Source organism: Strongylocentrotus purpuratus, unplaced genomic scaffold (assembly GCF_000002235.5).
Source record: "Strongylocentrotus purpuratus isolate Spur 01 unplaced genomic scaffold, Spur_5.0 spur5_scaffold_3, whole genome shotgun sequence".
Taxonomy (NCBI): domain Eukaryota; kingdom Metazoa; phylum Echinodermata; class Echinoidea; order Camarodonta; family Strongylocentrotidae; genus Strongylocentrotus; species Strongylocentrotus purpuratus.
In genome coordinates this window covers 29,946,408-29,963,335 of record NW_022145609.1, presented here as the reverse complement: position 1 = coordinate 29,963,335, position 16,928 = coordinate 29,946,408, and the positions used below count along the sequence as shown (strand labels likewise).

General features: G+C 38.4%; 2 protein-coding genes across 2 annotated transcripts; both read left to right on the top strand.

The window, feature by feature from the left end:
* The first annotated feature begins 725 nt into the window (after positions 1 to 725).
* Positions 726 to 2,137, top strand: LOC115928559 (deleted in malignant brain tumors 1 protein-like). Its single transcript, XM_030995879.1, has 2 exons — positions 726 to 1,093; positions 1,752 to 2,137. The coding sequence occupies exons 1-2, from the start codon at positions 784 to 786 to the stop codon at positions 2,135 to 2,137; spliced, it is 696 nt and encodes a 231-aa protein (XP_030851739.1). The 5' UTR covers positions 726 to 783.
* A 172-nt stretch (positions 2,138 to 2,309) lies between these two features.
* Positions 2,310 to 6,755, top strand: LOC105438769 (mucin-5AC-like). Its single transcript, XM_030995878.1, has 5 exons — positions 2,310 to 2,755; positions 3,415 to 3,747; positions 4,065 to 5,051; positions 5,852 to 6,123; positions 6,750 to 6,755. Exons 1-5 carry the CDS (start codon positions 2,404 to 2,406, stop codon positions 6,753 to 6,755), a joined length of 1,950 nt encoding a protein of 649 aa, XP_030851738.1. The 5' UTR covers positions 2,310 to 2,403.
* The last annotated feature ends 10,173 nt before the right edge of the window (positions 6,756 to 16,928 follow it).

Genomic DNA, 16,928 nt, shown 5'->3' with positions numbered 1-16,928 from the left:
CTGCTCAGGAGATGTATACGCTGGAGTTGCCTGCGATGCATGTAAGCAAGAATCGTCCCCGTTTCATGTGTGCCGCTCGTAAACCAACTTGGCCCGTTCGATTTTAGGCTGCCGAACCATCCCAAATTACCCTTCAACTAGGAAATGGGTTTATTTTCCATATCATGTAACACGAAAGATTGATTGCTTAATACAGATTATTGGTATATAGATGTCATATTCCCCCTCCAACCAGATTCTTAATTATGGAACGGTAATTCAAATTCAAGTTTATTTGTCTTTCTTCCAACATGATTGTAATACAATTTTTAAAAATGTAAAACATGGAACAGAGTGCATAAAAGGATCAGTTATAAGAAACAAGTCCATATATTGCATGTTAGTAAAAAAAAAATAGAAAGACGAGGAGCCACACTGTCCTACGTGTAGCTACTTGCTCCCTCTATATAGAAAACAATGCCTAATCGGTGACCATTGGTCCCCATGATCCTCTTTTTCTTATGTTAATTGAGAGCTGAGTTGATGAGATAACCACCTATTCAGTGACTTTGCAGGGCGGTTTAATCCCTCCTATAAACTAATACAGATCAGCTTTAATAAAAGCTAAGCTTGTAAAGTCAGATCCCTTAAAGCAATATAATTTTTTTAGACAGCCTGGTTATATAATATTCCCACATTTCTGTTCCGTATTTTTCTCTCTATATCACTATAAGGCCTACAATCATGTGGGTATTTCATATCGCATGAACCATAGTCTTATTAATCTTCTCAGATCAGGATAATATGCTTCGGCTTTCAAATGGCACTGGACCACATGAAGGTCGTGTTGAGTTCTTCTACAATGGAATGTGGAATGGTTTGTGTGGAAAGAAAACGGATGCCTCTGCAGGAAACGTTCTTTGCCGCAGTCTTGGATATGACCGTGCATTCGCTGTTCTACAACACGGTGGATTCGGCGATGATACAGAGGCCTTCTTTGATGGAATCAGCTGTCCAGCATCTCAAAGTTCATACCAGAAGTGCCGTCTCTTTAAGTACCGCAGTAATTATTGTTCCAAGGATTTCGGCCATTTATCAATTAGCTGTGACATTCGTAAGTTAATTCCTCAATTTCTAGCAAATTTATAGTTATACATTTAAAGACAATTATAAATCTTAACTTGACAGTCTTGGCGCTCTCATAGATGCCAAGAAGAGCAATCGCGGATCTATGAAAGGGGAATTGGTTTCAGTAAAAGTTGTTGACTGAAAAAAACTCGTTATGTAAATTTTAAGCAAAATCGGGATAAGCATAAAAAAGCCGATATTCTTCGAATGTTGAGACAATTAATAATGATTTCTAGAATGTGTTGTATATATATATATATTGGTGTCCCGTACAAAAATACTCTTCCATCTTTAGAATTGAAAAGGGAGCATATTTCAAATCTTTCTAATTTTGCGTGTGTGCCTACACACCAAAATGGAATGGTTCTTTAAGTTTGACATCACAAATATTAATGAAAAGATTACCAAATGATTTTTTTTCTTTCTCCATCAAACAATTAATTTCAATTTTAAGACAAAGGCATTTAATTCTCCAAAAAAGGTTATTTCGGACACTTTTATTCATACTGTACGTGAAAGTGTTCGAATTTTCTCTCACTTCCATTCCAGCGAGCGTAAGTTGATTCCTGTTTAATGATCAATAAGTCGCATTTCACGCTTCTCATGTTGTTGTAATGTAATGATCTTCTACTCACATGCCTCAGATGAAAATATCGATGTCCGTCTTACCGGAGGTAGTGGGGATCACGAAGGTCGTGTAGAGGTGTTCTTCGACCAAGCTTGGGGCAAGATCTGCGCTAATGACCTCTGGACATTGGATATCGCTGACGTCGTGTGTAGAGACAAAGGCCATGATCGAGCTTTCATTATCTACTACGACGATACATATGGCCAAGGTGACCTCATATCGGTGCAATTTGATGAGGTGGACTGCACCGGCGCAGAAACCAATCTGACGTCATGCACAGCTTATAGATACCAGAAAAGTTTTTGTGAAGATGGCGCTTTCGAAGCAGCAAGTGTTACATGCACTTCAAGTGAGCTATTCATTACATTTTACTACTCATTCATTAGTTATGATTGTGATTAAGTTATAATAAAACATCGATAATTTTCTGTTTCGTTTTTTCTGAGACGCACTGTATAATAATTTAGTAATAGGTATACCCACCATGCAACAACTAATTGTTTCCACCTGTGCACAATCTTCATTCAAATTCGTATGCTTTGGGATTACTTAATTTAACAGTTCGGCTATAACCAGGGTAAACGCCATATATTAGCGTCACAACGTAACGGATATAAGCGCTATATAAGAAGCCATGCATTATTATTACTCTAATTCATTTTGTATAAATGTTTCCACATTCAGAATCGGCGCCTCAAGTCGACATCAGGCTAGCAGATGGCAGCGGAGCCCATGAAGGGCAAGTCGAGTTCTTCGTCAATGGCGATTGGCGCAAAACCTGTGGTGAAGAATGGACATTAGAGGAAGCAGACGTATTCTGTCGTTCACTTGGATATGTTAGAGCCTTCGCTCTTCTGCAGGACGGCAGTGCGTTTGTCAGCAGTGGAAATACATCACTCTTCTTTGACGATCTACAATGTACTGGATTTGAAGATAATGTTACCGAATGCCGAATGTTTCGATATAAGGAAAGGACCTGCGATTCTACGTACGGTGCCACATCAATATCATGTGAAACAGGTTCGAAGCCATGTTAAAGATTGTATTCAATGTTAGCATTCAATATTCTTTTTGTGAAACCAATCTTATGTTCCGTTGGACGTTTTGCCTACGACGCTTTATTTTCCAAGGCTATATGTAATGTGCAAAGTTCATTTCAAAGCGTAGCGCAAGACCAGAATAGAAAGCCTAGAGCTTAAGTGTATCGACGAAAAAAAATTGTTTGTAAATCTTCACATTCATTTAGATTTAGTAGAGGCCGCCTACGATTGAGGGTAATGAAGAAAAGTGTTGAATAAGCAACATATCGTAATAGACGTTAAAATGTCCATCGAATGCCTATCCGTTATTCAAACCACGAAAACATAATTGCTCCGGGTTGGATTTTCGCACAAATACTTTATGTATTTTTTATTGCCTACTTACAGGCTCCTTAATACCAATGGTTAGGATTCAGATACCCTTATATACAGTTGTCAGGAAAATAGTATGCACTTTTGAAACTTCCTCGTATGTGATGGACCATTTGTGTGGGGGAAATTCCTCATGATTGACGGCTCAAGAAGGGGTTAGGTGATTATGTCAAAAACCCTTTGCATCAACTGATGATGCCCCCTTATTTTGTAGAAATGGGAAAAGGCGTGGTTTTGAACATGATTGTACCCGCTTCTTCTATGCAGACTTGCAAATCTATCTCCGTCTCGTCGGAGGGCGAGATTCCTACGAAGGTCGCGTCGAAATCTTCTACGATGGATCATGGGGGTCGATTTGTGCCGAAAAGCCTTGGAGTATTGCCACTGCTACTGTTGTGTGCCGCATGGTTGGATTCGACGCCGAAGACCTTGTCGCTTTTTACGATGACAATCGCTTCGGTGACCTGGCCGAAGAGGTTCGCTTCGACGAGCTTGACTGCGACAATGTAGAGAGTATCATTTCTATCAAGTCATGTCGCCTACTTAAGTACGGAACTGGTTACTGTGACAGTGGATACGCCAGCGTTCAGTGTGACCAACGTAAGTATTAAGAGCCTAAATGATTGGGGGAGTGGTGTTCATTCATGTAAAGCTATGGCAGCCAAGGTATATCATGAAGTACTCTTAGCAACAGGATTGACAAATAAAGAGACAAACATTAGCGACGTTTATAAAGACATATTACGTTGCAAGGGTATTGAAATGATACTGGAATAGGACTAAAGTTCACGATGAAATGTAAGACAGTTACTTCCGTACGGTTATATTCATAACGTGCTGAGATAGACAACATGTATTATTATCTGAGCAACTCGAGTCACTTATAACTGCTGTTTTCATTATTAATAATATTTCAGCTCTAATAACTTCAACTGATGAGGGAACAAGGACTTCTCGCATGTCCATGTCCTCGGCCTACCAGGGAACTACGACGACACACGCCGCTACTAATGAAGCAGTGTCTACAATTTCCACCGTCCCAGAAACCACACCAACAGTTTTCATGACTGATGAAGCGTCCACTGCAAACGAAGATGAAGACCAAACAACACATATAAGTACGACTATCACTTATGAAGCAGTGTCTACAATTTCCACCACCCCAGAAACCACACCAACAGTTTTCATGACTGATGAAGCGTCCACTGCAAACGTAGATGAAGACCAAACAACACGAAGAAGCACGACTATCACTTATGAAGCAGTGTCTACAATTTCCACCACCCCAGAAACCACACCAACAGTTTTCATGACTGATGAAGCGTCCACTGCAAACGTAGATGAAGACCAAACAACACGAAGAAGCACGACTATCACTTATGAAGCAGTGTCTACAATTTTCACCACCCCAGAAACCACACCAACAGTTTTCATGACTGATGAAGCGTCCACTGCAATCGTAGATGAATACCAAACCACTCGAAGAAGCGCGACTATAACTACAGCCAATACAGCAACAACTGATCAAGAAAGCCAGTCGACGCTGGAGCCTGGGAACACGGATGCTTTCACCTCGGTGCTCCCTAGTGCCCCGGCTGCTCTCGATTTCACCACAGCCTTAACAACAACAACTCACGTGGAGACCAACACTCCAACAAACTCACCTATCAGTGAACCAACCAGTGGTGTGCCAACCCTATTGCTAACAACGCTTGTCACCACAGAACAGCAAAATTACGCGACTGATTCCCACGACGTCATCACAACTACCAAAATGGAAGGGTCATCGGTCAATCCAAGTACACCGAATAAGGAGTCTCTGTCCACCATCGAAACTGAGACAACCCCGGTCAGTACCACCGAATCGCTTACAACCATCTCTCATGAAGCAGTGACATTACAAAGTAAGCAGTATATAGCAACAACAAAAATCCACAGCAACAATACCAATGACTGCGTTCACGGGGGGGGGGTGGAAGGTTACTGGCAGATGGCATAAATTTTGTGATTACCACAAGCCATTACCAACGTTTTTTCGTTGTTCAGGAGGGGCTAATATAAACAAAAAAATTGCTAACAGTTTCATGCTCCTGCAAGTTGAGAGAGGGGTAATCATTCTTGTGATAATTAGCATTAAGATTTGAAAGATCTATTTCAAATCTATGATAATGATAAAAATATTGGGATCTTGTATCGCACTCGTATCTATCAGACTTATCACTCCTGGTGCTTCCGATTTTTACCTTGGCTGCCATTATGGCGCTCTAGCACTTCAGGGAATTAATTCCTGCCAGGTACCCTTTTACATCACCTGGGTTGAGTGTGGCAAATGTAGATCAATGTCTTGCCAAAGGACATAAGTGCCGTGGTGGGGCTCGAACCTTGTGATCCACAATCCGGTGACGTATCCACTCGACCTCTACAATTTACATGAATATTACCTAAAGGATAGAAAAGTTTGGTAGCTTTGTATATGAAAACTATTTTTTAATTTGTCGATAATTTCATTTCGTGACAAAAATGAAAAGAGTGTGTTCAGTACAATGATACCTTATGCTAACCAACAATATTTCGATCGCGTTAATAAGTATTACTTACTTTAATCAAAATTGTGAAGGCAGTTAATGCATGCCCCAGGAATTTAGAGTAATGTTCATATAGTTCAGTGTGATATTTTTGTACGTAATGGGTATCCAATTTACAGCGAGTCCGCAAACTACACCGGAAACTACACCAAACACCAGCAATGCAACGTTACTTTACACCTCTCCTGTGTCCACTACTACGGGGGCATCATTGACCACCGAAGTGCTTGAGGTAGAGACCATAATGATGACGATTTCTACGACATCTACTGATACGACTGATGATTCACTGACGTTGACATCGAGTTCTATGGAAAATGAGACCGATCTTTACTTCGCCGAGACTACGACACCTGGCATCAAAGGCGATAGATTAACCACCATAGCACGAGTAGGCATTGATTCATTTATTATCTACTGCCACCTTTTTATATACAGGGTTATCGTAAAAACTACCATTTTATATAGTTATATAGAATATGAATTTAAACAAGAAATCTAAAATGAAAGAAAAAGACTTTGTAGTGCAGTCTTGACGGTAGTTATTTGGTTTAACCTTAATCATCATCATCATCATAATCATCATTTATTAAAGTCAAAATTTTCCGTCTTACGAGGAGTTACTTACTTTTACTGACACTCCCTATTTCTACTTCCTCGTGTCTCGAGCATCCTGTTCATTTAAACCCACCTTATTGCTTTCTTTGACATTTTTCGTTTTCTTCGTACGTGGTAATAAAAATAGTAATAATAATAATAATAAAGAAAATGATAATTACAGTAATAATGAAATTGATAATAACAATATATTTATATAGCGTTTGGTACTTGTGTGTTTGAGAGCTGTACTATTTAAATGTTCGGATTAATTAGGTTGAGATAATTGTAAGTTCAGAACTCCCACTCCATGGTACGGATGCAGTATCACGTTGAGGGCCATGTTACGAAACATAATTCACTTTCAAAGTTTCATCGAATTGAACTGGGTTTATCTACTTTAATCGATTTATCTTGAAGAAATAAATGTGCTATAACATATCATGATCCTTATTACATCTCTTTATTTCTCTTGCCAAGCAAAATTTTAGTAAAGCTCGTGCGGAGATTTTGGTGAACGAAGCTTCAAACATCACCTGGAATATACAGCTGGACCGGAATTCCGTCTTATCTGCAACTACAATACTTGAGAAAGCAGAGTCACTACATTCTAAGTCATCTATGGTATGTTGATTCCCAACATTAAGCAAATTTTCAAATGTAGCTCCCATGAAAAGAGCTGTTTCCATCAATTCTGAGTAATAACGAATGTTGTCGGCATCAACTGTCTCCAAATCCCGACTCACGAAGTTGAAATTATGATAATAATATAAGCTCCTTTCCTCCTAGAAGCCAGAGTACAGTCATTGGCAGTAGAATATAGACCTCAAGATTTATAATCAAAATAAAATTAACAAGATTGCAAAGACTTTCTAAAAAAAAACTCAAGAGCAATTTCACTACCCCAGTGGACATCCCATAGAAATCATGTTCGTAATAAGTCATTGCAATTTTGATCAACTTTTCAATAGGTAATGTCAAGGACAAAGCAATCGAGATTGCCCAAGTTTGATTTTTCGAAAGTTTGCACAGATTATTCTTTTGTTTCCTTTCACATTGGAGCATCTGACCACACCTAGGTGGATGGTGAAGACTGGAAGTCTTGGTGAAGGGTCAGAAGGGTAATGAATCGTCCAATCCCAAAGCGTGGGGAAACGGACGCTAAACGATGATGACGATGATGATGATTTTGTTTCTTCACAATCTATAAATGTGAATACTGTTTTTTGCTGTTGGCATAGATGACTGTTGACATGATAACCATCGTAGGCAACTTGATGGAGTGCGATCCCCAGGTACTACGAGACACTCAGACCAGTAACCGTGCTGTTTCCCGGGCGCTACGGGCTCTCGAAAACCAACTGAATCACGTTGACATCTCGATGGATGCACCCTTCAAATCTTCGCATCCCAACATTGGTGTTCAGGTAAGTATAATCCCCTGGGGGCGTTTCATGAAACAATTAGTCGGTGGTTTTCACCGACTAATATCATGTTCACCGACAATTCTTTTGTCCCCGACTATCTTCCAGGACTCTGATTGGTCAAATTTAGTCAGCGCTGACTAAATTGTCGGTGATCATGATATGAGTCGGTGAAAACCACCGACTGATTGTTTCATGAAACGCCCCCAGGTTTCATCCCTTCTTCTTATTGGTCACTTTTGTGTATCTATAAAAGCCAATATTAAGCGTGCTGTCGTTTGAGTAGATACTTTGATGGTTATTGACCAGCGGCCAGATTAAAACAGTTTTTCTGAGATTTATCTTCCAAAGCCCGGATGTTGCTCCTGCTGTTGGGTACACCCCCAACTATTCAGTTATGCTTTTATTGTAATTAGCAGAGATCGTACATACTAAGATTTTGTTAAGATTATTTGTGTATGTGTCCTTTGTGCTCCTGCTGCGAATGCTTTCTCTGACTATAAATCAGGCTTCCCTTTCAAGCATTTAACGTGTATGTACTAAGCCATTCATTCATAATCAGTAGTGATCTGTCAGTTTATGACAGGTTCAGTGACCCAATCAAAATTCTATATCAAGTGTCTCTCCAAGTTCCTCGGTCTTGAGCCATCTGTTTCATAGTTCATACCCTGTTGCTCCACATTATGGGATTTCATCGTCTAGAAAGCCTTTACGAGGTCTTCCCCTCTTCTTCTTTCCATGAATACTACTTTCTATGACTCTAAGCATCAAGCCCTCATCATGCCGCATTAAGTGTCCAAGCCATTTCTTCTGTCTATCTCTAATCGTTTGAATCAGCACAACTTTTCTTGAGCTCGATGCAACACCTCTTCATTCGAAACTCTATCCTTCCAAGACACACCTAGTAATTTGCGCCAGCACCACATTTCGACCGCCTCCAATCGCTGCATGTCCTTTTTGGCGAGTGTCCACGTCTCTGCTCCAAACAACAGTAACACTCCATACTAGAGACTTCACAAGACGCTTCCTCAAACTAAGGTCAATGTTCATTGTCCATCATAAAATTTGAGAAAGGTACAATTCTACACCTTTGTTTTCTAATATCCTCAAAATAAAAGGTGGAAAAGGTGTCCATTGAAGAATTACAGAACGGTGTGACCTTTACAGTCAATCATTCAGACGCCTATGGAACCATCTCAAATGAGGTTTTCACGACATGGAAGGAGGGCCACAACGACAGCCATATTACAACATTCAACTCGTCGTGGCTCCAGGGGTCTTTAAGTCTGCACTGCCGATTCCGAGAATACGCGAATTTAACTTCAGAGAGAGAGATCCGCGTGGCATTCTCTGTCTATCGTTTGCCGAAGCTTTTCGTGGGTCATGGAAGGCGGAGAAGAGGAGGAGGAGAAGGAGGAGAGAGAGAAGGAAGAGGTCGACAAGGCGAACAAAAGGCAGGAGGATATAGACAAGAGGCGAACACGCTAGTGATGTCAGCTACACTTGATCCCTCTGTGATCCATTTACTGGAAGTCGATGTAACCGGCACGTTCACACCTATTAAGGTAATTAACATGAACCTGATAAGCGATGTACGCCCCGAATAGTTTATATGAACATAGTGAAATGCCTGTGTAAAGATAAGGAAAAGATGGTACAGCAAAGATAAAGCGCAATTTCTATTCAAATTTAGTCCAGGTATCTCGTATACATTTTTGGGGTCAGACATTTTATGTTAATGGTATTTTAGGAAGGGAATACTATCCTGTTTGAAAGTTCCATTTTATTCAAGGAAAGTACCCTTGCCGTCGTATTAACATCTTCCAGAGAATCCTGCACAAAGATTAACCTACATATACGATATCCATATTCTCATTCTACAGTGTCAGGGATCACGCAGGTAAGATATGGGATCAATTGAACAGTTTCTAGTGGACATTCAATCGGTCCATACATCAGGGGCATCGTCCTTCAATGCGGTCAACTTAGCTTTTATCACACATACACACACACAAACCCTTGAAGATGAACCTTACATTTATATTTTTTCTATTTTATTTTATTCCAGACAAGCACTGACATATTACGAGTTGGGCAACCGGTGTGTGTCTATTGGGATGACGAAGCCGATGATGCTTTCGGAGCTTGGGAAACATCCGGATGTACCATTGCTGATGACAGGAGTGTCTCTAGACCAGTCTGCCATTGTGACCATCTCACAAACTTTGCTGTTCTAATGGTGAGCTTTGAAGTTTCCATTCCTAGTTTGATAGTAATATTTATCAAGTTTATCTCTTTCATCAACATAACCAAGGAAACATAAAATATATATGTCTAATGTGTTTGTACACAAGATTTAAAAGTACAATACATAATTATCAATTCCTAGAACAAGTTGGACTTACCTGAATAACTTGATGTTAATCAATGAACTAGGCTAATTCAATAAGAGGAAATGACTGGGCATATATATATATATACACACAAACTTTTTCGACCAAGAAAATGCATTTATGTATTTTGCGCAAAATGAAGTTTTGAAAGATTGATTTTGATTGGTAGAGAAAGAGTAAGAGATCAACGAAAATACAGACCAGGGGATGTTTCACAAAACTTGTCATCAGTGAAAAATGACAGTTTTTGTTATAAGCTAGTAGTGAAATCCTTGCTTCCGATGAGTTATCAACAGATAAGTTACTGATTTTTCTCATTTGTCATTGAAAAAGACCTTGTGAAACGGATCCCTGTTGTTTAATTTATCAATACCACACAGAATGTCGATGACATTCCCCTTTCACCGCCAGCACAATCTTCAACCCGAGATGCTTCACTCTACATAGGGTTCCTCATTTCTATTGCGAGCATTATCTTCATACTAGTTATTTATCTGCTCTCTCCGTAAGTATATAAACCAATTTAATAGTTGCAATTTCACTATATATTTTTAATTATTGGGGTAGGGTGTTGTCTTTGTTGTGAGTGTAGATTACCTGGTTTTTACAAAGTGTCTGTAAATTGAATAAAGGAAGTTGTTGATAAGCGTCTAAAAGGAATATAGATTGACATTTTGTCATTATTTAATGGTTTTGTATCTTTGGTAACCTTAAGTCCTCACTGGCTATTGTGAGTTTGAAATTTAGATTCTAGTTCTGTTTGAGGGATTTCTAAACGAGTATTCGATCCTGTGCAAATACACATTAGATTAAACCATGGACAGTATTCAACTACATACATAGGCATTTCAGGCCTAAATTATTACTTTTTCCAGACAATTAAAAGGACTTTTTGTTATCTAGTATTTAGGCCTATACATAAGCAATACCTTGATACTCGACAGATAATATAAATATAGATATATATACTTTAATAGTACGTTCATTGAAAGGAAACGGATATGCATACGTAAGAATTTTCATGTGATTAAGAGACAGAAAATGTGTAAATAAGGTACTTCTTGTCATATCTCTCTATTATAATCAATATATTACCATGCTGATATAGTTTATCCTATATTTATTTGTTTCTTTTATTGAAATTCTGTTTTTATATGTTTCAAAGGAAAATCAGGCAGACTCTCCGCGGCAAGATTGTCGTAGGAGAGTTCATTTTCTTGCTTTGCTTTCACATCGTGTTCCTGTGCGTCTTATACACCGACACTTGGACAAGTGACCCGGAAGTGAAAGAGAAAGTGTGCTCTGCCCAGATGATTGTAATTCACTACACCGCCATGGCATCTGCTAGCTTGATGAGCATGCACGGCATCAGTTTGTACCTAGCCTTTGTCAAAAATTTAAACATGGATTCTCGATCGTACCAATGCAAGGCTGCGTTACTAGCATTAGGTAAATACCCTATGATGTTGTCATGTCTGCGGTATGAAGTAACATCATACAAAGTTGTGTGTGTCCATTGTAGAGCGATCCCATGCTTTCAATCACGTGTCAATAAATTATTTTTTCTAGTACTTTTTATTTCGTGACTAAAGATCGATAAGATATTCTCCTAGTAATAAACAACAACAAAAATTACACAAAAGGGAAAAATCTGGAAATGACAAAGTTCCTTTGATTGTGTGCAGCTTCAGTCATTTAACACATTATAGTCAACACGACATTTTAAGGTTAAATACTAAATTACGTCCCTTTTTGCGTTCATGACTTCCTAGGTTCACCAGGTGTGGTCGTGCTCATAACTGCCGTATCTGCAAAGAACTATTGCCTCTTCACAGAAGGGTATGTATTTTGATAGAATCTTTACCCATGTTATATTTACAATTCTGACAATAACCAATGGAAAATGGAGAGTCTAAATAATTAGCATCATAATTAACTCTGTTTTATAATTATGTTGAAGGAGAGACTGCCGATGATCTAACATAATGATGTATTTACAATTGCAAGTGTGAGGGTATAAGAAGGAATGAACTGGGTTAATCTGCAGTATCTCGACACCATCGTATGTTTAAATGTGAAAAGTAATGATGATTGCTCTCATACCAACAGGTGTTTCTTCGGCATGTGGTCTATGATCGGAGGTCTTGTGACACCGATTGGCCTTCTCCTTCTTTTGAATGCATACATCTTAATCCGCGTCCACTTCCCGTCACATCGCCTGGCTCCTGATCCTCACCAACAGAATATGGAGGTTAACATACCAAAGTTACAGAGCCGAGAGCATGCGTGGATCGCAGTCTGTGATATTATTCTGTTATGTCTCTCTTTGACTTTCGGATACCTCCACGTACTGTCACCTACCGACCGCACAGTACAGGCTGTGCTTATTGGATACAAAGTCCTGCAGGGCTTATCTTTCATTCTCTTGCATTGCATTATTCCTCTAGATGCAAGGAAGGAGATGAAGGATATTCTGGTTTCGTGTCGGTTGATGCCTTTCCTCCACGCTTTTCCATTTTTCTCCCGCGCTTTAACTAATCGTCCTGTCAATCAGACAAGAGACATAAAGCCACAATCGCATACTGACGTCATCACTGGACCCGACAGAGACTTTGAGCCTTCCATACCAGTGGCTCCTGGAACGTACACATATCCGAAACCATCTACAGCGCGGCCAACGTTTGATGATGAAGTAATAACTCCGAGACCTCGTCTGAAACTTGAACCTCTTTGTCCGGTTGTTCGCAGACCTGATATCCTTCAAAGATCCCCGGTACTCCGTCTGCTGGCTGATCAGAACCTGATCGCTGGACCTGACTTTGGATCCAAACCCCTCGGAGATGCATTCAAAATACCGCAATTACCACGAATCCAGGCCCAGAACAGAACCATTGAAATAAGTGCAGCGGAACCTACATGCGATGAACAAGTAGTGTCCAGTCATTTTCCAGATGGTAATCAACAACTCCGTCACAACGACCAGGCCGGTAGGAATGACGAGACGCAATCTTACATGTCGAGTTCTTACAAGGGAAGGTCCCTTTATGACGTTGACTCGGAAACACAGGAGTCAATCTTGTAAAGCTATGGTCACAAAGGTTCGTACGAACGATGCTTTCGTACGAATCTCCCTGTTTTTCCATTGTCTTTCCGAATTTCCATTGTCTGAAAATCGTTCGTACGGCGTTCGTAGCAGTTCGTAATGGCATTTGTGACCGAGGCTTAACTCTAAAGGCTTGTTCAAATGTGGTGCGGTAAACCGCCCAAAATATACATGTGCAAGTTCGCTTGATACGACACATTATCAAGATAATGGCTGCGTCCACGTCATGCTAAAAGGCATTTCACTATGCCAATATAAATCGTCAATATTGTATATCAAAGGGCAGGTATACATCTTATTATTCAGAATACTTACGCTTATTCTTTGGGGTGATGTTTCCTTTTATTATTTTTTGGAGTCATGTAAGGTTTGAACGATGACAAGCCGCGTGCCTCAGTTGGATCCTAGCTTTGTGCTTGAATACATGCATAATTCGGAATCGACATTTACAACACAATGAAAGAAATTTGAAAAAATGCAAACAACTTAAAAACAACTTTCGCCACTTTGGCAATATATATATATATATATATATATACGTATTTAAACATTGTATTTAAAAATGTAAAGAGGATTGGAATTAAATTGGCATAACACTTTTTTCAAGTCGGTAAAAAGGCCTAATTGGCCCCAGATTGAGGACAGTCGTGCGACCCTTCTGACTTTTTTGCTGATTTGTCATTTCTTTTCACTGAAGAGGCTGTCGTGCCCTAAATCCCCGATTTTACTATTAAGGCAATTACGAATTTCAATCAGGAAGAGTGTAATCGTTAGGGTTTATGCACAAGACAATAGTATAACCGTCTAATAGTATCTCATGTTTGTCAGTGAACTTATCACTTGTATTCTTTTATGGCTGTTTTATGGTATGTTTGCATAGTTTATATGCATCTTTTAGGCAATCTTGAAGTGCGGAATATATATAAATCTCTTTTACATTTAATTTTTAAAAAAATCATTGTGCAGTCTCCATATTGTTGTACTTTGTACAAAAATGTGTTTGATTAACATTTCTTTATTGATTGATTGATTGATTACTTGATTGATATTATCCCAACAACATAAAGGATTTTTAAAGACAGGTTTCATAACCGTTTGTTTCTTTTCTACTTGCTTAAATAGTTTGTATTAATAGCGTGGTATTATATAGATTGGCAAAATATTTGAAATTTTATTCTAAAATGTGATAGCCAGTGCAATGTGTTTTTCATTCATGTGCAGGTGCATTTGTAGACTTGATTTATTTTTTGTAACCAAGTGTTACTTATAAAACACATGTTTTCTTAATTTAAGATTTTAATTCAAAACTTTCCGCAAAAACATGTTTTGTGTTAGTCTGATGGAGAGAAAATTATTGAGTGTAATTGTTAAAATTTCATCAATTCAAACAAATTCTGCTATGGGTAGAGTCTACATTATATTTATAATGTGGTACAGTTATTACACAAATAAAATAAACCTGTGTACAAAAAAAATATGATTTCATATACATGTATGAAACTTGATTACTCATTTTTCAATTAGGATATTAATCTATAAATGTAAATACCTCCTAGTAATTAGTTCATTTGCACAAATACATAATTATTGAACGAGTAATTGTAATTGTTTTATTTGTTTGTTATTCTCTTCCGTCTATTTTTCACGATGCTTTGCTGTCTGAAGCATGTGAAAACATGCAGTGTAAGGCATATCGATATTTTTCACATCAGATGTTTGATTGCAGAAAACAAAGAATCACCTTTATCAATAAATATTTGTCATTACCTACATTTCAAATTGACCATGCAACGCTTTGTTTCTTGGGTCTTGTAACTTTTAAGATGAATTAGAAAACCTTTTTTTAATGTAAATGTTTGGATCTCTCGCTGTCCCTACATTCAATAATTCCAACACTATCCCGAAAAAATTGGTTACTAATAAAGATGACCTGTGTTGAAACCCGCACATATTCATTTAGTTTTTCACATACCACTGCACTTTCTTTTCATATGTAACGAAAATACAGAAGGCTCCGTCTGTTCATATTAGGGACTTTTAGATTTGCGTGGACTGATACGTGTGACGTCCATTCATGGCAGTGCATTAAAAGGACGTCGATCGTAGCAATCCACGTTGTCGTTGTGCAAATCTAAAAGTCCCTATTATAAACTAAACATGGCGATGATTATGCAATGACAAGAAACATATAGTCGATCAAACTTGAGTTTTAATTTGTTTTTAATAGGTTTATTACATTGGTTCGTTTGTTGTAAGGGGCCTTTTGATATCTGGCATAAATTACTGTAAACAATATTGAGAAATGCACAATTGAAGGTTTCGGTAACACCATGGTAGCTTTATTATATATATTATTCAAATTAATTATTATTTACCGTATATGGAAGAACTTCACGTCGCAAATGAAATAACGAGCTCAGGGCACAGGTGAAGAAACGATTCACAAGATTGTCTATATGTGCCCCAAGCGCCATGATGGTAGTTATGTTAGTTGGTAGTTAAGGATTTATAGAACATCCTGTGTAATTCCACAGAAGTTAAAATTGTTGAATTGGTAGACGAATCAATGAACAGTAGATGCGATTTGATCCTAGGAAATCGACCTTGTGTTCGACCATGCGACCAATGATATAAGAGGATTTTACAAACATCTCATATCGTCACCCGTTTCACGAACCGTCCTCTCTGGCCAAATTCGGCATTTTTTTCAATTTTTATTTTTTTTGCATTTTTTTCATGTACTAATAAATACCTACATTTTGTGAAAATTTCAGAGTCTAACATTGCGCGGTTACGTAATAACGACGTCATCGTAAAGCGTCCTCTTGCAATAAATTGGATATTTCTGTACCACGAACCGTCCTCTCTCGCGCTCGCGCGCTCAGGACACTTCGTGGTGAAGAATTTGACGTAAATTGATCCGTCTGCTGCACCACGAAGCGGCCGCTTCCCTGGAAAGTTTGCCCGGATCCAATTATTTCGTAAGTATATGCTCTAAGATCTATTTTCTAAAACATAAAATATTTTCAAAAAACAATAAGAGATTCTTCCTTCGGTTATAGCAATTATATTTTTCTAAAAAGTTCATTTTATCATTAAATTCTCACGAAAAATTATGTTACAGTCCCGCCTATTCAGTTTTTGGTTGGACCTAACACGAAATCCTGTCTGACTGTTGATAATAAGAACTAACTTCAGATCTACTGAAGATATCTGCTTTCTAAGATTATTTAATGAATACTGTCTGTAGATTAGATAAACACAGGAAAAACTAGAACAAGAGCAATTCAACACTAGTAATTTAGGTCTAACTCTAGATCTAGACCTAGGATCTACTTTGTCTTTATCTTTCTACTATTACTAACGACGACGATTTAGGCCTAGACCAGATCTATTTCTGATCAAAGAAAGACACAAATTAGACCTAGATGTAACTTAGTCTTAGTGTAGATCTAGACTAGAGTCTAGCTAGACCATAGTCTGACTAGACCTAGGTCTAGTCCTAACTTTTTTTAGTATTATTAAGATGTATAATGTTAGGTAACCTATCTTATACTATAGATTTTATCTAGATCTAGATCTAACATTTGGACTAGATAGTTAAGGTTTTACCTAGGAGCTCCACCATTAGCAGATCTTAAGTCATTTGTGCCCTGCCCATTTCGGGGACCAAAACTGA

Bases quoted from the DNA above. Each gene is read 5' to 3' on its own strand.
- LOC115928559 (XM_030995879.1), top strand. From the start codon at position 784: ATGCTTCGGCTTTCAAATGGCACTGGACCACATGAAGGTCGTGTTGAG. The intron at 1,094-1,751 runs GTAAGTTAATTC...CACATGCCTCAG, and splicing joins ATCAATTAGCTGTGACATTC to ATGAAAATATCGATGTCCGT.
- LOC105438769 (XM_030995878.1), top strand. From the start codon at position 2,404: ATGTTTCCACATTCAGAATCGGCGCCTCAAGTCGACATCAGGCTAGCA. The intron at 2,756-3,414 runs GTTCGAAGCCAT...TCTTCTATGCAG, and splicing joins ATCAATATCATGTGAAACAG to ACTTGCAAATCTATCTCCGT. The intron at 3,748-4,064 runs GTAAGTATTAAG...ATAATATTTCAG, and splicing joins CAGCGTTCAGTGTGACCAAC to CTCTAATAACTTCAACTGAT.